Raw genomic sequence first — 25,518 nt, 5'->3', positions numbered from 1 at the left:
TCCTTTTATTTTTATCTGTTTTTACTAGATTTTGCACATGTATATTTGTTTTGGGTTTTGTATTTTGTTTGGGTATACTTGTATTTTTTCGGGTTTTTATCTGTCTGGGTTGTACTGTGGGAGGAGAAACGGTGAGTTTACAATGTATTTTTTTGCTTTTTAGACTGGGGATCCACCTCCCCTCCCCTCTCCTGTACTTTTTTCTTATTTTAACACGTATGGATATCGATATTGTGGATATATCAGGTTCGATTGTGTGAAAATTAACTTTAGGAGCAAAGGAAGACAAATCCATAAAAAGTTCAGGGTTTGTGGGCCTTTGATACCAAATGATTCATTTTACTGCTCCTAAAAGGTGTTTAGAAAGCAGTTTAGACAAGAGGTGGTCGTGGAATAACAAATGAATGATGTTATGCAAGGTCGACGACATTTGGAGGGGGTAAACGATGAAATCTGTTGCTGGACGGTAGATTTGCACTGTTTGGTGGCTGTCCCTGCTGAAAATAGCAAGGCAGATGACAAAACAATGCGGTACCGGCAGCAAGAAGGTTCACTAATCACTACCCATTCTGAGCAAGATGCAAATACACTACTTGTAAAAGGAAGGTAACACAATACTCCTAAACCAGGAAATCAGAGATTACAATTTTCATAATACTCAAAACAAAATAGAAGTCCTCCCAAAATAGAAAACAAAAATATAAATAGTCTCCTAATAGAAAATACCCAAATTAGAAATAAGGAAATAGAAAATAAATTGGAGAAGGAAAAAAAGAAAAGAAAGGTAAAATAAATATGGAAAATTAGCACTTGTTCCTCTGTCGCGATCTTGGCTTTCCGTTATCCCGTGGAAATGCAGGATCTGCAATTCTGCGGACCGCGGAACCGATGCTCCGCTTCAATCATGGTCCTTATTTGTCAGTTTGTTATTTAATTTTTTAGGTTTTAAATAAGATTATGGCTATTATTATTATTTAATTGTAGAGTATTTGAAGAGTTTCTAGTAACAATGCAATCACACAATGATCAACATTAAATTCATTTTTGTTGTTTTTAAAATGTTTCTAAATGTTGTTCAAAGTTGGATATCTTTATGGATGCTATTTGCAGATCAATGAACAGGTGGGAAATCTTTACTTGAAAATTAGAATAAAAGAGAAAACTTTTATTGACTAATAATTGGGTGAACAAAGACTGAGTACATGATGCATAGTTTTAGTGGATATGGTTTATTAATTATCCGAAGATTCTGGAAGATTCAGTGATACCATGGTGTGGACGTCAACGATGGCAACTTCAAATGTTAGTATTACGTGATAAAATGGTGAAGCGCTTTAAATGTACTGTATAATATGAGAACATCATTGAGTCTCAAAGACAAATTTTATAAAATCAAAATGAGTCTTTTTATGAATGTTGGCTTTGAGACTTGAAGAAGAAAGAGTAGAGATGAAACTTTAATACGGATGTGTGTTAAAACTAGAAGGATATAAGTAAATGATTATATTTAAAGCTAGATAGAATAAATAATTACATTAGTCAAGCTGTTAAGGAAGAAAAGTAGACTTGGGTGATTTAAGTGCATGTAAAAGAGGGTTGAAAATGCAACAATTTATTGGTGAATAGAATTAGTGTGGAATGATGAGTAGGAAAAAGGCTAGAAAAAATGGAACATCGCTAGAAGTTTCAGAGAAATGTTAGCGCATGATAGAATTATCACATTATATATCCCTTTATGGGAATGAATTGGGGATAATTCATAAATATGACCCGAAATTGTTGGGTTAAAACTAAAAATGATGACTATTATATGCATTTTAAACTGCTTGTAAAGAATTATCTTGCTTTCTGACATCGTCATGGAAACGTTATTTTTTAATCAGTCAAAGAAGAAAGAAGCAAATTCAATTCTTTAGTATAGAGGATGTTTGTGACAGTATAATATATCTACATGAAGTACTTCGATGGAAACAGAAGCAGCTTTGTTGTAGTAGTTTGAAAGGTGAAAACGGTCTGAAAATGTATTATTAATTGCAGAAGAACCCTTAGATGAAATATACTGTGAAATATCTGCAAAATCTATATCAATAGATATTCTATCTGCTATATATCTTTGTTAAATTAGCGCATAGGTATTTCGAATATCAAAATTTGGTAGCTTTATTCCAATGATTGATGAGTTTCTGAGCGAACTGCAGGTTCCTGTTGTTATGTGTCCCAAGGATGATAGCTTCCCTGGACTTTACTGCTCGCATTTTCTTCCTTATCCATGGCTTTCTGATGGATATACTACTATTCTGTCATCCACATGGCGTAGCACAGAAGCAATTCTTTCTATCAATATTTTGAGGTATCTATTTCACCCTAAATGCAACATATGTTTGAGTGTGATCCCGTATAATAATTTTTGGAAGATTTAAATACATACCACTTAATTCCTATGTATTTACATATTCAACACCTAAACTTCAATTTCAATATATATGCCACCTTACCTACATATGTTTGAAAGGTGTATTTCACTTTTTAAAAGTTAAAATAATGGTATTTTTGATGTGATATGAAAAGTTTGGGTGGTATAAATGTAAGAAGTAAAGTTTAGGTGTTAGATATGTGAATACAAAAGAATTAGGTGGTACACATGTACATGCCCCATAATTTTTTTGTTTGTTAAATCACAGTGGGAAAGTATCACGAATTAGTTCCACTGACACGATTTATTCGTGGAATGTTCTTTCACTGGATGGGGATAACATCCTTGCTGGTATGCTGCTTTTCATTGTATTGTAAAAGAAAAGAGTGCCAAATGGTCATCTGACTTTTTCTGCGGGGTCATTTTAGTCTCATAATTTATAAAAGTGTCAATTTAGTCCCCAAACTTTTAATATTAATTAAAAATAAAATAGTCAATTTTAGCGCCATCAAAATAATTTGGGGACTAATTTAGCAATTTTATAAACTCTGAGACTAAAGTGACCTCATCTAAATAGTCAGGAGACTATTTTGACATTTTACCCTATGGGAAAAAATCCTTCTTGTTACTTCACCTTCTTCAATCTTAAAGTCTCCAGCAGCCCAATAGATCCCCCGAACCTGAAGTATGGATTCTACACAAGCCACACGGAACAATCTTCATGGGGTTGGCTAGATGTTTCATGTCCAGTAGCTGAGTGCTCTGATAAGGTTTCAGGATATTTCTTTAAATTTCCTCAGTATATTTTTCATTTGTGAGTTATTATAGTAGTATAGATTGAAAGGCTTTACTTTTACTATTGTATTATTTATCGGATATGCTGTACTTTGATTTTCATTTTTATTGCCACAGGTTAGATCTTTATTGGCTTCTAACCAGTGTAGCATTCTGAAAATACCTGTTCGTAATTCTTCTGAGACCCTTTCTGAAGGTAATATCCAACATCATCACGAATGGTTATTTTTTTATGTTTGTTTCATTGTTATGCTTAGCCTTTTAAATCTTTGGGACCGTTTTAGATCACTTTTAATTTTTTTCTTTATTTATTTTCCTTATGTTTTAATATGAAGCAAAATATGTTTGACATATTGGATTAAGATATGATTGCTTTTGAAACCTTCAAAAAATCTCACCAACAGTCTTCCCGAGGGATTGCTGCCATCGAGGGATATTCAACATGCCATAGATCTCATACTAAGACCAATATTGCTGAATCGACCCGCCTACAGGTTAAGACCGACAAAGTATGAGGAGTCACAACGACAGGTGCATGATCTAATCGTGAGAGGGTTTGTTAGAGAAAGTACTAGCCCTTGTGCTATTCCTGTCTTAATGGTACCCATGAATGATAGGATGTGGAGAATGTGCATTGACAACGGAGCCATCAATAAAATTACCATCAAGTATTGGTTCCCCATACCTTGTTTGGATGATATTTTGGATCAGTTGCACGTAGCTACCATCTTCGCCAAAATCGATTTACGCAGTGGGTACCAACAGATGCGAATGAGGCCAAGAGATGAGTGTAAGACCATTTTCAAAACACGGGATGAGTTATTTGACTGGACCGTGATGCCCTTTGGCTTGTTAAATGCGCCTAGTAATTTATGATGTTGATGAACTAGGTATTACGGCTCCACATCGGGAATTTTGTGTTAGGCTACTTCAATGACATTCTGGTAACAACAGATCTGGGGAGCACTTATATCACAATCGGGCAGTGTTTGAGGTATTGCAAGCAGAGCAACTTTATGCTCATCTAGAGAAATGCCATTTCATTACAAACGGTTTATTTTTTGGGGTATATCGTGCCTAGTGCAGACATTTAGATGGACACTACAAAGATCAAAGCCATTATCAGTTGGACCACACCACAATCATTCATCGAACTGAGGCAGTTCTTGGGGCTAGCATCGTTCTGTCAAAGATTTATCAGGAACTTCAACACTATTACCACCCCTCTGACAGAGCTTTTAAAAAGGAAGGAATTCACATGGACAATGACAACTCAGATCAACTTCGACACCTTGAAGGAGAAAGTGACTCGAGTGCTCGTGCTATCCTAATTAGATTTCATCCATCCATTGGAGGTATAGTGTGACACATTTGGCGCGGGAATAGGAGCAGTGCTGAGCTAGGGGGGTCATCCCATCGCCTACTTCAGTGAGAAGCTGAATGACTCCTGGAGGAAATAATCAACACATGACAAGAAATTTTCTGTCAATGTACAAGCTCTGGAGCACTGGACTCGTTACCTACTGACTGGCGAGCTCACTCTGTTTTCAGATCACAAGACCTCAAAGTTTCTCCAGAAATTAAGCAAATTGAAGGACCAATACAACACGTGGGTGGAATTTCTAGTGTCATTCTAATTTATAATTGAACCCAAGGTGGGAAGCTAAAACCGCGTTGCAGTCGATCTGATTTGTCTCCACTTATTGATCACAACAATGCAGACACGAGTTATGGGATTTGAGGTCGTAAAGAACTTGTATAATGCAGACGAGAACTTAAAAAAAATTTGGGAACAATGTGAGGAGAAACCGACAAACAGTATTAACAAGCAGATGGCTACTTATTCTACCAGACTCAATTATACATTCTCAAGTGTTTGTTGTGAGAGGCCATTGTTCAAGAGAGCCACAATGAACGATTAGCTGCATATTTTGGCAAAGACAAGACTTTTGCCATCGTGAGAGCATTTCTGTTGGCCTCTATTAACACGAGATGTGGGGTGACTCGTCAGACAGTACAGGATTTGTCAGTCGGCAAAGATGAGAGAGAAAAATGCAGGGTTTTACACTCCATTACAATACCAGAGGCACCGTTGGTGGATGTTAGTATGGACTCCGTTGTGCCACTCCCGAGGATATAGAGAACAAGGACTACGTGATGGTTGTAGTGGACCGCTTCTCAAAGATGACACACTTCGTTCCCTGCAACATGAAGCTGGATGCGTTTCATATCGTCGATTTATACTTCCAAGAGATCGTGAGGTTACACGGGATTCCCAAGACCATTACCTCTGACAGAAATGTCAAATTCATGAGTCACTTCTGATTATGGGAGAAACTAGACACCAAACTCTAATTCAAGTTCAGCAGAGAAATTCAAGAGAATCCTCAAAATCATGCAAAATTGAAGACTGTGTTTCTTCTTCTCTAATATGTATAATCCTTCGCTGCTTTGTCAGCCTTAAACCCAAGTGAAACCAGTTAATATGTTATTACTCCATCAAAAATATTCAAGCGTGATTTAAGTTGTATTATATTATTAAAATGAATTCTGCATTTCTAAGGTAGTAAATATTTATATGCTACTAATAACTTGCTGGTATTGATATTGAATTGACGCTTAGCAACATTTGGCGATTTTTCTTATGATTCAAGAGATGAGAACCTATTCTTATGCCTCATAAATGGATTATTTTCACAATAAGTTAGTTCATATCCAAGTAATTACCTCTTCATTTATAAGCTCAATGTTCTGAATATTGGAACCGTTAACGTTCTTTCTTCTATTTATTTACTGTTATCTGAAAGCCATTGCAGGTGCCAGGAGACCGTTTGAAGCTATTTTCATTTCACACTCGAGTTGTGAATCCAAGGAAACATGGCAAGAGAACAAAAAAGATGATGTACGTAGTCCATTAATTGTAATCATACATGGTGGTCCTCATTCGGTTTTTTCAACTACCTATGCGAAATCCGTAGCATTTCTCTCCTCTCTCGGCTACAATTTACTCCTTGTAAACTATAGGTGAGTTTACATGCTGTAATATTTAACTCATGATAGATTGAGATTTTTGTCAATTTTACATAATTGCCCAACATAGGTTGCTTGTATCATTTGTGACTCTATTTTATACTCAAAGCATTTGTTCGGCTAACATCTAATACCTGTAAAATCTCTAGAATTAGAGTTGGTTCTTGTATGAATAATCCTGGAGTAAGACTCCTTTGCGTATACATTTTATATTATTGTTGAAACTAATTTTACTTGAGAATTATTTTGGTAATTTTGGGTTTATTAAGCTACTTGTCTTTCTATATTGTTTCGCAAGTTGTAGTGTCTTATTGCTGAAAAATATCCATAACCAATGCTGATTAAAGTGGAGTACTTTTCTTAGATGACTATAGATTTAGTTGGATTGATTAGCATAGCAATGTCATCATTATGATTAATCAGCTTTACAATTTTATTCTGATTATTTGAGGTTGGCTTTTTAATCATACATCCTGCTAAATGTCGCAAGAATTGTTAAACTTATTTGGCATTTTTCTTTCACACAGCTTTTTCCATGTATTGCATCAAGGGAGTGGCGAATTTGATGCGAGGATATTTTGATAAAATCATTTTTGCGCATAAGATTGCGATGTTTTCCACGTGATCATCTATGTTAAATCTTCTATGCATTATTTTTTTGTCATAGTCACACGAGTAACTTCGTGCAAGCAATGCGATCAGGCATTTGTAGAGCGAGGATATCCTAGGTGTGCAAAAGGCGGCATGAATGATTCATGCGTTCGTCGACTCGGATGAATTTGATGAGTTAGACTCTGAAGTGCACACCGTCATTTCCAACGTTCATCTCTTGCAAAAAAACTCTTCTTAGCTACCTCACACATTATCCCACCTTTTGGGTTTTTTTGGTGATTTTATTCCAATTCCATGGAATGTTTTTGATGTTGATGCCCTCTCATGTTGTTCGCGTCTTGTTTGTTGTTGGTTTCATTGGTACATAGGGCAACCCCAAATTTCACATATCTCTGAATTTAACCGAGGGGGAGAGGATTAATTGGGATCACATGAAATGTTGAATTCCTCTAGAGCCTTCACATTCCTCCCATTCCCTCTACCAAATTCTCCTTCACACGAATGCTACAGCTCAGTCCCTTTAGCGGGCGCGACTTGAGCGACCAACAGAGTGCTGTAGGTGGCATTTTAGGGCTTCAGAGGAGTAACTGGGATTAGGAATCCCTCTTTGTGATATTTCAGACATCCCTTTTCTTACATTTTCATTTTGATGCTTGTCACAAATAGGTGCACTTTTTAGTTTCCATTTGTTGTAGGAGGAGGCGAGCTTATGACAGAAGCTACAAACTTGATTTGCGGGCGTCCATATGGGCCTTTAGCAGGAAATAAATGAGGTTAAGGGGATAAGAGGGAGGGGGAAGAAGTTTAAGAAGAGAGAGGAAGTATAGGAAGTTTCAAAGAAGAGCTAGTTATGCAGAGAAGCCCATTTGAGGTAAGAAAGTCATGTATGGGGTTAAATCATGAAATGAGCCAAGATTTCATGAAATTTTAAGATTTTTATGAATTCGAGGTTGTTTGCATTAGTCGGTGAGTTTAAGGCGAGCTTGGGGAAATTCGTTGGGGAGTTGTTCCGTCAATTCAAGTGAAACAAGTGTTAACTTATTTCTGTAGGTTTCCATGTGATTATGTGTTCGACACTTGCATTTAGAAATTTCTGCATATTGTGGATGCATGCCTGCATATTCTGTATGAATGCACGCTTGATTTGTCCCTTAGGATACCTAAGATTTTACTATATTATGAATCTGATAAACATGCTTATTAAATTATTGTTCAGAGTTATTTATTTAGTATGATTCGTGCATATGATATATGAAATCCATATATTAATTCTTAAATGTCACAAGTGATGTTTTATGTGGGCTATTAAATGAATACTAGCAAGCATGGATAATATGAAACGATGAGATTTTGGACACCTGGTATTAAGACGGTGACAAAACTCTGGGAACCGTTGGGATTAAACAGTGATGAAACATAGAGAACCATTGGCGCTTGGGTGACTATTGATAACTACTATATTGGGAGGGCTCAACCTTTATCAATAGTTAGTGTGACATGCGGGCCGTTTTATTCTTCCGAATTATGATTCTAATTATAAGTTTAGAAAATAATATTATGTTAGTTTTAGAAAAGTGAGATCGAGCGGACCTCACATATTTGATAGTTTAGGAAGCTGAGCACGATATCACAAGTAGTATACTATCCCGAATGATATGCATATAACTTGTTGGCAGACTTAAAGGCTCGATTACCTAAACTAAAAGATTTGTGACATTCGTTTGGTCTACGAAACCATTTTTATAAGCCGACAAGTTCTCCTATTTAATACGGGAGATTAAATAGAGTTTATTTTAAGTTGGGTTCTTAAATTCTCTATAAGGGAAAACCCTTATAGTTAATTACATCTTAAATGACCGAAGTCGCTTAAGAAGTCTCTTAATTAAGATCATGGGTTTTGCCTTCAAGATTGTAAAGTTTAGGTTTCCAAGATTAAATGCGAGGAAATCAAAAGGGAATGACTCAAAAGAGGAACAGTTATTTTCAGGAGTCAATGGAGTGAAAGATAGGGGATGTCATAGATTCGGAGAACCCCAGTGACTTCCCAACTATCCTACGATTGGACCTTAACTCTAAAGAGACATCCTACACCTCGTTGTCGTGGTCTCGATCGTCGCCCTCCGTCCGCTTGCTTCCACACTCCGCTTCTTGGAAAGACTACTCTAAACTCCCTAGTATATCGATCATAAGCTCGGGGTTGTGGTGTATATAAATGTACAGTTATTGGGTCAGTGGCTCGCTACGGGGTACCTTCTAAACCAGGTGTTCTACTGGCCTCTAACCCAAAAAGTCCCTTGCAAGTTTGTAGAAGCAACATGAATTATAAAAGAGAACATGCTAGAAATGCAGTAAACAGTAATATTGCATGCTTGAATTGTGTGTATATGCAATAAAGTGTGCAATAGCAAAAACAAAAGCTGTAAAGATAAAACAAACCTGTATACCTGACAGGTCGGCGACTCTTGAAAAGACTCAATAAATAGCGGCAGAGGACCCACAGTAACTCGAAGAAAACTGTCGAAAACATGAGGAAAATTCCGAGAAAATCATGAATGCTCTACAAAGATTTCGATAGAACCGTAGGAAAACACGAAAAAAAAAATCTGAAGAAAGAAAGAAAGTGAAGAAAGAAAGAAAGTCGTAAGAAAGAAAGTCGTAAGCATTCGGGTCAGGCTAGGCTCAGAATTAGGTATTCTCGAGGGACTTCGAAAGCAAATATCGGTCACCTGTATGTATAGAGCCCGACATTCATCTAGAAAGGTGTTCTGTTATACCAACTCAGGAGGGAACTTCTTAGCCCAGTACCGTTAATTGACAAGTGGGCAATCAAATTATATTATTTAAAATTTATATATTTTGGCGTGCAAATAGGTTTCGTGCATATAAGAAAAAGTAGTATTAATTTCTTTTTGTAGTCAAAATACTTTTGTAAATAGCGTATCTGTTCTTATCATTTTTATAAAAAAATATGATTGTTCACAAGTTGATTGCATCGTCGGGCTAGAACCACCAACAACCTAAGAGGGCAAGAATGACTTGCTAGCCTAATATCGGTGAATAATATTGCCATCCTACATGTCATCGGGTTCCTGGATTGGGTTCTGATGTCGTAGGATGGAATATTATTCCGCTCTACCACCGAATGCCTTCATCAGCAAGTCCTAATACCCCAAAAAGACTGTCCAACTGGCATTCCTTGATGGTTTCACATATAGTCTCAACTATACGCACACACTTATGTTTTGGACATAAGCGCCTAAAACCCAAACCAAGAAGCAAGGAAAATGAACCGAAAAGCAAGAAATGCAAAAGAAGGCTAACCCGCCTTCAAAGTCAATTTAGAAAGAAAAACCAAAGTGGTAGGAGGGCTAGCCTAAAACATCCAACTAGTGGAACTCCTTGATTGTGCAATGAAATTGGCACATTCCCAAGTGCTAACTCCAACACATTTCTAAAAGACATATCATAGAGGACTCCAAGCCGCCTCCAAATTTTTTTTTGACAAAGATTAAATAGTTTCTTTTCTGATTGTTTCTTCTTTTTGTTTTCAATCAATTTAGCCCAAATAAGTGGGTCTTTAAAAAGGCACTTGAATTCTTCCTCGAAAAAAGGCACTTGAATTTTATCCAAGCATTTCATTGATCGTTCCTCGAAAAAAGGCACTTGAATTCTTCCAAGCATAAGGATTAAAGCATTCCAATTCACAAAAATTAAAAGCATTCAATTCCACTCCAAATTAAAGCTTCCATGAGGTACGAGTCTAACGCAACACAAAGGAACCCAAACAGGTGCCCACGACTAGGAACAACAGGGGGACCAAACAAATCAGCGCCCGGGGAACAAACTCAACGCAAAGTCCCTCCAATTGGTGCACTTGGGTAGGGCTAACAAAGGAGCCACCCAACCGACACAAAAAAGAACCATCTAATTGCTCTCGGGTAGGGGCAGCGAGGAACAAATATCTAATTCAGGTGACCACAGCTAAGGGGCAAAGGCAGCCATCACCAACAGGCTCACGGGCAGGGACAATAAAGAGGGCAAGCTGAGCCCCAAACAAACACCAGAAAATTCATAGGTACGGACACCAAAGAGGGCAAGCTGCGCCCTAAACAAACACCAACAAACTCACAAGTAGAGACAGCAACAGGGCACAAAACCAGGCCCTCAACACAAAGAAATTAGAGGCAGAGACTCACGGCCAGGAGCAAAAAGGGGCAACCACCAACCCCAACACAAAGAGAAAACCACCAGCAGGTGCTCTCGGGTAAGGGCGGCGACAAAACACAAAACCAACACCAAACTCCCCAAAATCTTCGAAACAAAAGAGAAACCACACATTTATATCTCGAATAATAGGTGAGCAAAACCGAGTCCACAAAGTAGACTCCAAATAAGCCTCCAAGAAATCAAATATTAGCTGCATGTGTTTTGAACAAAGGGAGCAGCAAGGAACGAAAGCCAGCCCCCAAAACAAGTTCCAAAAGCCTCAAAAAAAAAAAGAAACAAATGTTGCATTCAACGTATATTTCCATAGAGAGACAACAGCAGTGAACAAACTCAAGTCCCAAAGCCAAAACTCTAAAAGCCCCAAAATTAAATGAAAGCCACCATGATATATTTCGAATAAAAGGAGAGGAACCCAAGAAACACAAAACAAAACCCCTCGAAGTAAAAATCTCCAAAAGCTTCAGCATTAAACCAGTATAGCCAAAAAGGAAACCGCAGCATAGAGAGCTAAAATAGCCCTGAAATACCCCACGTTAAACCAAGGCAGCAAGAAAAGCCGCAGCCCAGAGGGCTAAAACAGCCCTCAAACTTCAATATACCAGCATAAATATGATAAGAACATAGAGAAGAAATTAGCACATATATAAGAATTGGACCATGCCTTTCGTGAGCCTACACTTTCAACTAAGTATCAATATTTAAAATAGACCTACTAGTATGCATTTGAACTAAAGTAAGCTAAAATCTAACAGCTTGCCATGATTCCAACATTAAATACGAGCCAAGACAAACAAAATCCGACAGCTAACAGTGATTCCAACATTAAATGTCAACAAGAACAAAATAAACCACCCTATGCATGCATTTCCCCCTTCCTTTTTTATAGATTGAAGAAATATGTGCACAGTCCCTGTCGAACTAAGAAAAGAGGCAGAGGAAGAAGAGATTGGATACCTCACTCGAGCCTTTGCAAACAACCGAAGGAAATCAGAAGGCTTCCCAAACACCAAGCTTACACGCACGAGAGGTGAATCCGGCAGAGTCTCCCCAAGCGCCAAATTTTCGTAAGCTTTCAACCCTTCCCCAAGAGGGGTTTTTTATAGCCGAGGAGGAGAGGAGAAGAAATATTGTCACTTACCGGAGGTGAGGTAACCCGAGAGAAAGAAAGGGAGAGAATGGAGACCAAGAGCTGGGGCGTAAGGCATCAGAAAGGAGTTTTGCCAACGAAGTGCTCCGAAGAGGCAGGCTAGATGGGTTAAACTTACCCAAACATGAAATTAGAAGGCAGCGGGAGTCTGCCATTGCAAGGGAAGAAGCCAACGAAGCATCAGGAAGAAGGATCCTCGGGCAGAAAGCGTTGGGTGAGGATTAGAGGTCAACGATGGAGGAGGGAAGCAAATTCGAGAGTGGTGACAACTAGGGCTCGATCTGGGACCAACCATGCGGAGCCGCGAGCTAGGGACTTAAGGCCATAATAAGAGACCCCCCATCGGCTATATAACTCTAAACATACCCCCCAAGTATAAATAATATTTAAATTTTCTTGATTTGCGCACTTCTCGCTCGTGCAAAAAATCATATCAAAGTGGGAGTCCTTAACTAAAGTCAACGTTCCGGACACAGCGGCGCGATCTGTTTCGTCATCCGAGGTCGCCTGGACGACTTCGTCGATGGTCGGGTCGAAAACGCGTCAAACTCGAATTTCTTTAAACTTATCGCTCATGATCGATCGTGGAGCCTCCTACAGGTGCGGGAGACGTGAATTTCGATAATTTTGTGCATCGATGTGTGAATTGTGGTATTCGTGCATCGTGAGTGTGTGCGGACGACACAAAGAGTTCCTAAGGTTTTTTTTTAATAGCTCCTATGGGTACTCGACTCGAGTTTCGTCGCACTGGTTTTAATCGACTCAACTAAATGTTTCGGATTTAGAGCCGACGATATGAAACTGCGAGGAGTCAAGAAGTGACTCGAATTTCTAATTGGTGCGGGCCCCAGACTAGTCCTCTAAGAGACTAAGAGGAGTCGATAGGAAACCCTAAGGCTAGATCTTAGGCTCTAAGAAGAGTAAGAGACCTCACCAAAAATGAGCGACAATCCAATGATATGACATGACATGAAATAGTTGAGGCCTAGATAATGAAAAGCGATATTCCTATAATTAGATTGATGACTCTTATGAATATATTTATAATGACACATTCATGGATGATTATATGTTTCATATAGTTGTCATGTTTTCCTATGTTTAACTTGGTGAAACAAAACCGTTGCTCGCTTTTTAGCTTATCCACACTTGTAACCCCAAATCTCCTCTTCACCATGCTCTAATCTCTCTCTCTCTCTCTGGACACAACCACTTCTCTTCCTTGCAAAAAAACTCAAGCTCTTCCTATCATTTTATACGATTTAGTTCGTATTATTGGAATTAAATGATTGGAACGGTTCCAGATTTCAGCTAATTATTACATTTATTTCTTGAGAGTTACGTGATACATATTTAATAAGGTCAATACTATAATGATGCGGTTCTCTTTCAGCCACACTAATTTTGCAAATTTGCATTTCTTTTATTTCAAACATTTACTCGGTTAATTTCTTATGGTTCCATGGTTTCTGCAAATCCTAAATATTATCAGTTAAGAAATCTTGCTTTCTCGTAGCATGAGTTGTGATTGTTTAGTAGAGGATTACAGCGAACGAAAACCCCTTTACCAAAGGTGATTTATGCAAAGGGAGATGTTCTTTCTGAAATTTTGGTCTTAAAACATAACAAAAGCCAAAGGAGAAGAACACTTATTATAATATGTAGATTTATAAATAGTATAATACTGTCAATAGGTTGGAATACGATAATATGTGGATCCACATCAGCCTTTCTAGTGTTTGAAGCTTTTCCTTATTGATCTTAATTTTGGAGCTTGAACATTGTTTTTTAGCAGGCCGTAGACTATTCATCGTCATTGAATTGCTTATTTAAGTTCTCTTAATTTGAATTCATCTATTTATTTGTTAGGGGTTCGCTTGGATTTGGTGAGGAAGCTCTTCAATCTCTTCCAGGAAAAATTGGATCTCAGGTTTTGCTCTGACATATTTTCGTTCTTAAAGAAATAATTAACCTTATGTTTTTTAATCTGAACATTTTTCTTGATATTTTTGCTGTTCTAATTGTTGTTTGGATTTGTGCAGGATGTGAGTGATGTTCTTGCAGCTTTGGACTACGTAAGTGTGAGAGGACTAGTCGACGGCTCTCGAGTGGCTGTTCTCGGGGGCTCTCATGGTGGATTCCTTGCAACTCATCTTGTTGGCCAGGTTTTCCCTTCTTTTGATGATTTATCTGTTTTATCCTAAAGTTAAAGTTTTTGAGCTTCATAGTTCCAATTCATGCCAAAGCATGCTAAGTTCCAATTCTGGCCAAAGCATGCTTGCATATTAAAATGCCATATTTCTTGTATGAGGTAATTACATATAGCACTAGAAACCTTCCTATTTACAAAACTAGACCCCGAGGTTTTTTTTTTTTTTATTTATTTATTTTTTTTTTAACAATTGAATTGGTATATTTACTCATGCCACGATCTAACCGATAGAAACTTGATAAAAATGAAAAATATGGGGTTGGAATTTTGTTGTGAATATTGATATTTGAGCGAGAATTTGAAAAATGGATGAAAGTGGGTGCTAGATTGCTATGTATGTAATTGTTGCTTTATGTGTTTGGAAGTGTAAAGAAGCTCCGATGTTAAACTCAATCTGGATTGACTGAGACATGGTTAGAATTTTGTTTGCTTATTGTGATATCCAATATATCCAGCTTCATTGCTTCTCAGCTTTTAATTAAAGACAGCTGTTTATGTTCCTCTCTTTATATATTCATGTTTGACATTTTCTCTTCCTAAATGGAAAATAGCCATTTTACTTTTTTTTTAATCCACTGTATTATACAGTATTTACACTCAAAATAGCATCATGTATTATATTGTATGGAGTGAAATTAGTCATAGATTTAGTTTCATTAGTTTTTTCATAACAATTTAACAATTTATCAACCATGTAAGAAAAGGGGGATTATTTTACGACATATAAGCACACTTAAATCTAAGCACATCTTAAAAAATCATTTCGTCATGCAAAACCATTAAAAATTTATATGCATATGATGAAACACCCTACATATTAAATTTTCGAACAATTTTAAATCTATCCTTATTGAAAATTGCAGTGATCTTATCACACAATCAAAACCAAAAGAATTGTGTTACTGTGCTGTTTTTTGGAAGATTTTGATTACATTTAGGAAGATTTACATACACACCCACTCAATTCCAATGTATTTACATATCTAACATCCAAACTTCATTTTTTACATACATACCACCTTACCTTTGCATGAAAAGGTGTATTTCCCTTTTTAAAAAGTTAAAATAGTGGTATTTTTGATGTGATACGAAAGATCTGGGTGGCATATATGTAAAAAGCAAAGTTTAGGTGTTAGGTATGTAAATACATAACAATTGGGTGGTATGCCTATAAATACCCCCTACAATTATTGAAATTGAAATGATTGTTTGATGTAGGCTCCAAATAGGTTTGTTGCGGCAGCCGTCCGAAATCCAGTCTGCAACCTTTCGCTAATGGTGGGTACCTCTGATATTCCTGATTGGTGCTATGTAGAAGCCTATGGAAAGGAGGGTAAACAGTTATTTTCAGAGGCTCCTACTGCTGAAGATCTAAGTCACTTTTATTCAAAGTCTCCCATTTCACATATTTCAAAGGTATATGCTTCTTATTGCTTAATTACTGACATTTACATACATAGCGCACAATTCTTATGTATTTACATCTCTCACACCTAAAATTTCATATTTACGCATACCACTAAAATCTTTAATATCACATAAAAAATAACACCATTATCACTTTGTAAAAGTGAAATACACTTTATCATGCGTAGATTTAAAGCACCAAAGTGCTATGTATGTAAATATGAAAGTTTAATTCTGATATATGTAAGTACATAAGAATTGTGTGCCGTGATATAAATTTCTAAATTTATATCACGGCACACAATTCTTATGTACTTACATATATATATATATATATATATATATATATATTGGAATAATCATGCATATTGCGTAAGCTTATTTGAAAACACTACCTGAACAAAAAGATTGCAGTTGCTCGCCGTCCTAACTGTACCCGGAAAGAGGGAATGCAGGCTTTAACTTAGATTTTGTCCACCCAATTCCTATGTATTTACATATCTAACACCTAAACTTTACTTTTTAAACTTATAACACCGAAATCTTTCGTATCACATAAAAAATACCACCACCTTTTATTTTTAAAAATTGAAATATACCTTTCACGCATAGGTATGGTGACGTGTATGTAAAAAATTGAAGTTTGGCTCTTAGATATGTAAATAAATAGGAATTGAGGGGTATATATGTAAAAAATTTTCAAATTGATTGACAATTTTTGTAATGCCAAGCTTTCAATTTATAAATAAGTTGTTTTTTTATCTTCAAAATATATATATTTTTTTTGCAGAAAACTCTCTTTTAAGTTAAAAGAAAATATCACTGTTCCTATTGATGACATTTGCATTTTAAGCCTTAAAAGATAATGTTGCTAAGTTCATGTTAATCACGATCAATTATGTTTACAGGTGAAGACACCTATCCTTTTCCTCTTGGGCGCAAAAGATCTTCGTGTTCCAGTTTCAAATGGCTTGCAGGTCTGCTAATCTCTTTGTTCATTGCCTTGAAATTTAAACTTCCATTGCAAGTAATTTTTTAGTGCTTTTTCTCTTATCATATTATTGACATCCATATGGTTTTTTCTGAGAAAAATACTGATTTTTCAATGAGAAGATTCATCCAATTACATACGAAAAATGTTAATGTTGTTGCCCAACTCACAACTAAGAAAATGATATCTTGGTGTGTTGGCACTAAAAATGATAAAGGAGAAAACTTAATAACTTTATTTTACTATATATTGCAATGATGTCAACCAATCATGCCAATTTATCAATTTTTTTTTTATTTTTTTTTTAATTTTGATTGCAGCATTATAGCATTTCACATTAAAAACATAGCTATTTGATATGTGCATATAAGTATAGGGTATGCCTTAGCACAAAGGTTAAAGGTCATCTATCATGCAACATACATTTTTCAAAAACAATATTTTCTCAAGAAGCATAGGGTGTTTTCTCGATGTTTTACTATTTAGACCGTCACCATGAATCTATTTTTGTACTATTTAGAAGTTTTTGTGGTAGAAAGCTAGTTTTAATAATCAAATATGCTGAAGTTTCGTGTCGTATGAATATTTTTGTCTAATTTTTTCAATAAAAAAATTATTTCTAATACTCACAAGAACTTTCAAAAATACTGTTTTAGGTTCACCTTTATCAAAAATTACATCCAGCCCAAACAGATCCTTGGGTAAAGATGGACATTAATTATGAACCAAAGTACTCTTGTTCATTGTTAGAATGTGTTAATAGTTCACATTATCTTTTATATCAAGGGGTATTTACATAAATGCCTCGAAATTCTTATGTATTTACATTTTCTAACACTTAAATATTCATATTTACATGCATATTGCTCAAGTCTATAACATCACATAAAAACCACCACCATCACTGTCTTTTAAAAATTGAAATATATAATTTTCATGCATCGGTTTATGACACAAAGATGTATCAAGTGTCAATATTAAATTTTGTGTGTTAAGTATGTTTTGAGAATTGTCTTCAAATTCTCATGCAATTAACTTTGCTTTTCTAATGATTCAACTTTTTTTCATCTTACAAAAAACTTTATGAATGTTTGTTGACTCCGAAGTCTATATTTCCTTGATTTTCAGCTGTAACTAATATGTGTTTGAATTTGTAATCAGTATGCGAGGGCTCTGAGAGAAAGAGGAGTTGAGGTGAAAGTCATAGTATTTCCTGATGATGTTCATGCGATCGAACGGTCAGTATTTTTTCTCTAATTATCGTTTTCCTAACAAAATAAATTTCTTATTTGAGCTTTAAAATAATTTTTGCAGACCACAATCGGACTTCGAAAGCTTCCTCAACATTGGAGTTTGGTTTAACAAATATTGCAAGCCATAAAGCTTGAATTAAAACAAAACCCGGCTTTTGAGTTATATATGAAATTAGGTATATTTCAATTATAAATTGTCATTCCAGTATTAACTCTTTTTTTTTTAAAGATGCATAATTTTTATTATCATTAATTATGTTATTTATATTCTATAAAAATATTTATATTATTTGTTGATAACTAATTTTTTGCATTTATTGTTTGATTTGGTCTCTTTATTACATATTTTATTAATTTATCATCTTAAAAGCAGATAATCTTGTTTTTATCAGGCTTCTCATTTGGAAATCTTTTATTTTTTTTATATATTTTGATTTTTATAACATAAATTTGTATGCGATGCAGGTCCACTAATACTTAGTATTGCTGTAAGATTTCTTCAATGATAAAAATTTTTAGAAATAGCAAATGTGCAATTAGGATTGTTATCGATTTGATTTCGAGCTGAGTTGGGATTGGATCAAAATTTGCTTTGAAAAAAATTTGATTCAAAATTTTAACTTGTAGATCAGATTCAGAATTGAATTAATTTTCAAGTTAAATTTATTAAATTTGCTAATCTAATATTATTTGGGTTGTTAATAATCCAATTTTCAGCTAAATTAGGGTGGGGTCGGCTCGAAAGAAATTAGTGCAAAATTTTGGCAAATAATTTAGCTCATTTATTTTGATTCGATCTTGACTCAGGTAAAAAATTGGATTAAATTTCGAGCTATGAACGATCTTTGAGCTAAATTTGTAGCCCTTTGTGTGATTAAGCTTTACACGTTTATATGTATATCATCTTTTATTTAGGCATTAAAGGTATATTCTATTTCTTGTGATATAAAAGATTTTGGTAGTATAATATCAAAAAAAAAAGGTTTAGATATGTAAATACAAAGGAATTGTGTGGTACTGACATGAGGCTTAGGAGGGTTGAACTGATGGGTTCGGTCTATTGTTGCTTGGACTAGCTGGTCAAATGGGGTTGGTTTTATTGCTCAAGGAGGGGCCTCTCCTTCCTAATATTATTAATTGGTCTTTTATGTTGTTTTAGGTTTTTGTTATCTTTTGATTTCAACTTTGTGTGGATGGCAGTCGACATCTTGTTTTCTTCTTCGAAGGTTGTATCTGATGGATTGAGCTGTGCTCTGACTGTATCACTCTCCAAAGATGGTGATCATCTACCCTAGGTTCCCCCTCCATAGGCTACCTGCCACCCTTCTTCTCTCCATCCAATCGGCCTTCCCACCAACTCTTGTAACCTGACATTTCCCTGCATGCACCTTTCTATTGTCACCTATATTCTCTGCTCCTCCATTACATCTAACAACAACCCCACCTGCACATATTCCTACCTGCACTTCCTACAACCACCCGTATACCCTTCTCTTACCTTTCCCTATCACATCCAGCAACATCACCACTGCAATACCACTCGTTCATATTCTCTCCTTATTGCCTTGGCCCTCTCTTCCATACAACCAGTTTCCTGAATATCAGATTTGGTCCACGTGTTGCCTTAACCTCACTCCACCATACAACCTGCCATAACTGGCCACCGGCCTACACTTAGCCAGTCTTTGTGTGACTATCGTAACCTTCCCAACATGTTCACCACCTTCGTCCTCGCCCTAGGGTCCATTGCATCTGTTTGTCATTTATTTCCTATTTAGATGAGTCTTTATTGTAACCCTTTTGAATTTCAACAATAATATTTTCGTTTCTTTTATGGTTTGAGTAAAGGTTTTCTAGCATCCGCCTCTACCTAAGTCGTCTCTATCAAAACTTTTCTTTCTTATTCCCAAATCTTAGCCACAATTTGACCTATCATTTGCTGATTTTCAAAAACCGCAACCCCGCATTAGTTTCTTATATCTTTCACGAGTTTCCTACCCTCCTCTTTCATCTCCTAATCCTAAACCCTAGCCATGCCACCAAGGAGATACATGCTCGAGCATAGCCAAGAATATACAAAACGGGAGATCCATTGACTTCAACGAAGACTTAAGGACATTGAGGATAACCTCTAGGAGGGACTTACCCTTGATGATGACAAGGAAAGCTAATCAGGAGAAAGGGACAAGAATTTCAACCACTTCAGTAGGAAGATTTTTAGTGGTGAAGAAGAGAGCTACGCCACTTGAGTATCTGATATCAAAGGAGGACGAGAGAGGCCACTTATGGAGAATGAGAGAATCTAAAGATGAAGCAAGAGACTCAATATCAGGTCCGACCAGCTTACTACAGACAGGTATATACTCTAACTTTAGAAGTGGAGAGATACAACACTTAGCCACCTCCACATTCTACAGGCAGAGTTCAACTTCATAATCTTATAGGAGAACACCCAAGATGACTCCGTCAGAGGACATACTGATTCAGAGCAGTGAACTTGTGAAACTAATTTACATCCCTAAATCTATCCCATACGGAATGTGTTGTAAGTTTCACAGATTTGGACACATTAAATTAAAACACAACCAGAGGGATGATCTGTTTTACTAAGCAGAGTGCTTTTGAGAATTTGCGTAATGATACGATTGATCTGGGATAAGATGAAGACTTCATAAAGGATTCTCAACTTGCAACCAACGAGGAACACACACCACTAATTCCAATTAACCCCAAGATAGAGATCCTAAGTGAGACAACAGTAGCCAATCTAGAAGGTAGTGACCTCGATGTAATAGGAGTTCAGGTACAATATGAAATTGTGGTACTGTGAGCTACTGTTTTAATGGCATTTAGAGGAATATTGACAGGATTGACCATAGATGTCCAAAAGGGTCATGAGTTCGAAGGGCTAACATCAGATGCAGGTTCACCAAAAATAAGAGAAATGCAAAATTTTCATATGTATTGACTCCTTTCTAAGCTACCCCTAAGGAAAGTGGTCCAACATATCATAAATAGGATCAATTTGTGTCATGTCGGGAGTATTACACGGAGTTATTTAGAGGTTCTTTTCAGTCCTGTAGGGAATGCATCGTTAGATGCCCAGATAGTGGAGAAGAGCAACTTTGATATCGGTCCGATGAAGATTTTTCAATGGAATCCAGATCTTATTAATGAAGAAAAAGTCTCCCTTGAGTGGGTGCTAGCAAGAGTGGTGCAGCCTATCACAAATTTCACCATAGAGTTGACTTCTCCTCACATAATAGTTCGTCAGCTACACTCAGCCGAGTACGCAGAGTGGAAGATGCACGTTACAAATAGGATGGCTCGAGAAATGATCTGTGAAAGTACTCGTACAGCTACAGTTTAGCTCAAGTTGGGCTGAAGGTGGATAGATACCTATTTTATCTGAATGTACTTTAGAATTACAACGCATATTTGATTTACATACCAGGACACCTGACGTCATGCTATGAGGAGCCTGATGCTTTGACGATTGAAGTCGAAGCTCCACTAACCTTAAGAGACTGACGAGGGGTTTAGGAGGGTGGAACCGACAAGTTCAACTAAATTGGTTCAGCCCACTATTGCTTGGACCAACCTGTGTAAGGGGGTTGGTTTTACCACCGAAGGAGAGAGGTCTTCCCCTCCTTATCTTATATTATAAATAGGTCCTTTATGTTGTTTAGGGTTAGCTTTTGTTGTTTTTTTTATTTCAGTTTTGTGTGGAAAGGCACTGACATTCTGCTTTCTTCTTCGAGGGTTGTATGCGATAGTTTAGGTGGTGCTCCGACAGCATTTCTTTCCTGAGTTAGTGATCATCTACCCTAACTTCCCCCTCCACATGCTACCAACCACCCTTCCTCTCCCCATCCAACCAACCATCCCACCAACCCTCATAACATGATATTTCCCCAGATGCATCTTTCTACCATCGCCCTTATTCCCCACTCCTTCCTCTTCACATCTAACAACAACCCTACTTGCACTCTTTCCTGCCTACACTTCCTACTATCACTCATATACAGTTCTCTGGTCCTTACCTCGTCACATCCAGTAGCAGTCCCAATGCAAGTCACTCCTACACTCCTAATACCAGTCGTATTCCCCTCCACCTATCTCAACATCCTCCTGTTGCAACCACATCATACTCTCTCGTAATTGCCCTTGCTTTCTCTTCCATACAACTGGTTTCCTGAATATTAGATTTGGCCACTGCTGCCTTAACCCCACCCCATCATACAACCTTCAATAACCGACTACCTGACCTACACCTGACCAATCTTTGTGAGACTGTCACAACTTTCCCATCCATCACTATCCGCTGTCTAGTTGGTGTTCACTTCCTTCACCCTCACACTAGGAGATCGTTGCGTCTATTTCCTATTTATTTCTCGTTTTGATGAGTCTTCCTTGTAACCCTTTTGAATTTTAGAAATAACATTTTGTTTTCTTTTATGGTTTGGGTTAGCTTCGATATCATTTGGTATCAAAGCTAGCATAACCCTAGTCCCATTATAGGGTTTTCTAGCATCCACCTCTACCCAAGCTGCCTCCACCAAAATTTTTCTTTCATATTCCCAAACCTTAGCCACATTTGACCTAACCTTGATTCTCCTTTGTTGATTTTCAAAATCAGCAACCTCACATTAGTTTCCTATACCTTCCATGAGTCTCCTACCCTCTTCTTTCGCCTCCTAGCCCTAAACCCTAGCCATGCCATCAAGGAGATACATGTCTGAGCTTACCTGGGAAGAGATATAACCGAAGATCCACCGATTTTAGCGGAGAGTGGCAGACATTGAGGATGACCTCCGGAAGAGACTTACCCTCGATGGTGATAGGGAAAGCCGATGAGGAGAAAGGAACGAGAATTTTAACTATTTCCATAGAAAGATTTTCAGTGGTGAAGAAGAAGTGCTACAACACCTGGGAATATGTAATAAGTGGCAGAAAGAGGAGACCACATACGGAGAATGAGAGAATCTGAAGATGAAGCAAGAGACACAATACTAGTTCTCACCAATTTACAACAGACAGGGGGTGCATAATCTAACTTTAGAAGTGGAGAGACTATATCACCGAGCAACCCTCACATCTTACAGATAGAGTTCACCCTCAAAATCTTATAGGTCAAGCATGCCTGGGAGAACATTTAAGATGACCCCATCAGAGGACAGGCTAATTCTTAGTGAACATAAGGAACCAATTCTCATCCCTAAATTTTTCGCAACCAAGAAGTGTTGGAACTATCACGGATTTGGGCATGTTGAATCATCATGCACAATCAGGGGGTGATCTATTTCATTGAACGAGGCGTTGTTGAGAAATTGGGCAATGACATAGTTGATCCAGGAGAAGATGAAGACTTCAGAGAGGATTCTCAAGTTGCGGCCAATCAGGAAGAGACACCACCACTTCCAGTTGACCCTAAGATGTAGATTCCAGCTGAGACAATAGTACCCGTTCTACAAAGATAGTGACCTTAATGCAATGGATGTTCAGACAGAGAATGAAACTGTAATGCCTTGAGCTATCGTTTCACAGGTGTTGCGAGGAATATCAATAGGATTAACCTTAGATATCCAAAAGGATCATGAGCTTGAAGGCCAACATTAGATGCAGGGTAACCATAGGCATGAGAAATGCAAAATTTTCAGATGTATAGACCCCTTCCCAAGTTATCCATAAAGAGAGTGGTCCAGCACGTTAGAATTGGATCCCTTTGTGCCATGTTTGAAGGATTACACAGCTTTTTAGAGGTAATTTTCAGTCAAGCAGAGGACACATTGTCAAATGTCTAATCAGGAGAGATAAACCCCAACTTTGAAATGGGCCCGAGAAGTTTGATGAAGATGAGAATTCTTCAATGAGATTCAGTCCTAACAGTGAAGAAAATATCTCCCTTGAGTGGCGCTAGTGAGAGTGGTGCAACAAGTCATATATTTAACCATAGAGTGGACTTCTCCTCACATTCTAGTTCATCAGTTGCACTCAACTGAGTATACAGAGTGGAAGAGACAGGTTGCAACTGGAATGACTCAATATCTGATTTGTGAGAATACTCGTCTGGCTACAGTTTTGACACAGATTGTGCCAAGGGTGGATGAATAACCATTCTATAAGAATGTGTTTTTTAATGACCACCTATTTGATGGACCTACCAGGACACTTGACAAAATGCTAGGAAAAACCTGAGGCTTCGACGAATGAAGTCGAAGTTCCCTCGACTCAAGAGACAGACACGGGGCTTAGGAGGGATGAACCAATGGGCTTATTCCACTGTTGCTTGGACCGACCGGTCCAAGGGATTGGTTTTACTACCCAAGAAGAGGGGCCTCCCCATTCTTATATTATAAATAAGTCCTTTATTTTGTTTAGGGATAGTTTTGTTGTTTTTTTATTTCAGTTATGTGTGGACAACTGCTAACATCTTAGTATTCCATTCGAGGGCTATATCCGATGAATTAAGTGTTGCACCAACTATATCTCTTTCCCACAATAGTGATTATCTACACTAACTTCCCCATTCACTCTCTACCAGCCACCCCTCCTCTCATCATCCAAGCGGTCATCCCAACAACTCCCTTAACCTGACATTTCCTCCCACATGCACCTTTCTATCAACACCCACATTCCCTGCTCCTTCCCTGCCACATCCAGCAACAACCCCACCACCCACATACCTTCCCTGATCCTTTCCCCATCACATCCGGCAGTAGCCCCGCTGGAACCTTCCCATCCATCACCATCTGTTGTCCAGCCAGTGCCTCCAGAATTGTCAAGCGATCCACAATATTGATTAAAAATAAATGCTATTTTATGGAGCAATTAAGCACAAGCTAATTTTAATTTGCCAAGCAATCTACAAAAACAGATCAAAACATTTAAATTTACTTCAATCATCATATTCTAAGAAAACAAATAAACAAACAAGTAGAAGACTGTTCAAAAGTCTAATTTGATTATTCATGAAACAATAATAATAAAAAAAAAATTAATTAAGTCTAATAACACTTCTGAATACCTTTTGCATTAGAAATAAAACTATATATTAATATCACAGTTAGTATTAATTTGCATACATTCAATGTGTGTAAACGGAAACAAACAAAAATGGACAATTGCACCTTAAGCTTGCTATTTACAAATCGACCATCATCTTTCATCCATTTTTCAAATTCACACTCAAATGTCAAAATTAACGGTAAAACTCTGACCCATATTTTTTATTTTAATCAAATTGTCAAAAATTTTATCGTGACATACGTAAATACATCGGTTCGACAGTTTAAAAAGACCACCCGAATGGTTAATTTGTAAATATCAATGTTTCAGGTGGTCTGTATGTAATTATCCCAAAAAAATAAATAAACAAAGACCAAAAAAATTAAAAAAAACAATAACTACAAATCATAAACAAGTCAGGAA

General features: G+C 37.0%; 1 protein-coding gene across 2 annotated transcripts in view; it reads left to right on the top strand.

Annotated features, from left to right (window-relative positions):
- Window positions 1–18,308, top strand: part of LOC110032413 (acylamino-acid-releasing enzyme 1) — a 65,647-nt gene extending 47,339 nt beyond the window's left edge. The window contains exons 7-17 of one of the 2 annotated variants that reach the window (XM_020736045.1): window positions 2,199–2,350; window positions 2,682–2,764; window positions 3,065–3,183; window positions 3,326–3,404; window positions 6,025–6,232; window positions 14,094–14,154; window positions 14,267–14,389; window positions 15,655–15,852; window positions 16,752–16,820; window positions 17,996–18,072; window positions 18,149–18,308. In XM_020736045.1, the coding sequence (XP_020591704.1) occupies window positions 2,199–2,350; window positions 2,682–2,764; window positions 3,065–3,183; window positions 3,326–3,404; window positions 6,025–6,232; window positions 14,094–14,154; window positions 14,267–14,389; window positions 15,655–15,852; window positions 16,752–16,820; window positions 17,996–18,072; window positions 18,149–18,215 (1,236 nt within the window). In that variant the 3' untranslated portion in view covers window positions 18,216–18,308. The remainder of the gene's footprint in view (window positions 1–2,198; window positions 2,351–2,681; window positions 2,765–3,064; window positions 3,184–3,325; window positions 3,405–6,024; window positions 6,233–14,093; window positions 14,155–14,266; window positions 14,390–15,654; window positions 15,853–16,751; window positions 16,821–17,995; window positions 18,073–18,148) is intronic. The other variant, XM_020736044.1, reaches the window with a different exon arrangement.
- Window positions 18,309–25,518: the final 7,210 nt, after the last annotated feature.

This window comes from Phalaenopsis equestris, unplaced genomic scaffold (genome assembly GCF_001263595.1).
Source record: "Phalaenopsis equestris unplaced genomic scaffold, ASM126359v1 Scaffold000938, whole genome shotgun sequence".
In the NCBI taxonomy this organism is placed as follows: domain Eukaryota; kingdom Viridiplantae; phylum Streptophyta; class Magnoliopsida; order Asparagales; family Orchidaceae; genus Phalaenopsis; species Phalaenopsis equestris.
Note: the sequence above shows the minus strand (reverse complement) of the source record. Positions and strands in the feature narration are given on the sequence as shown.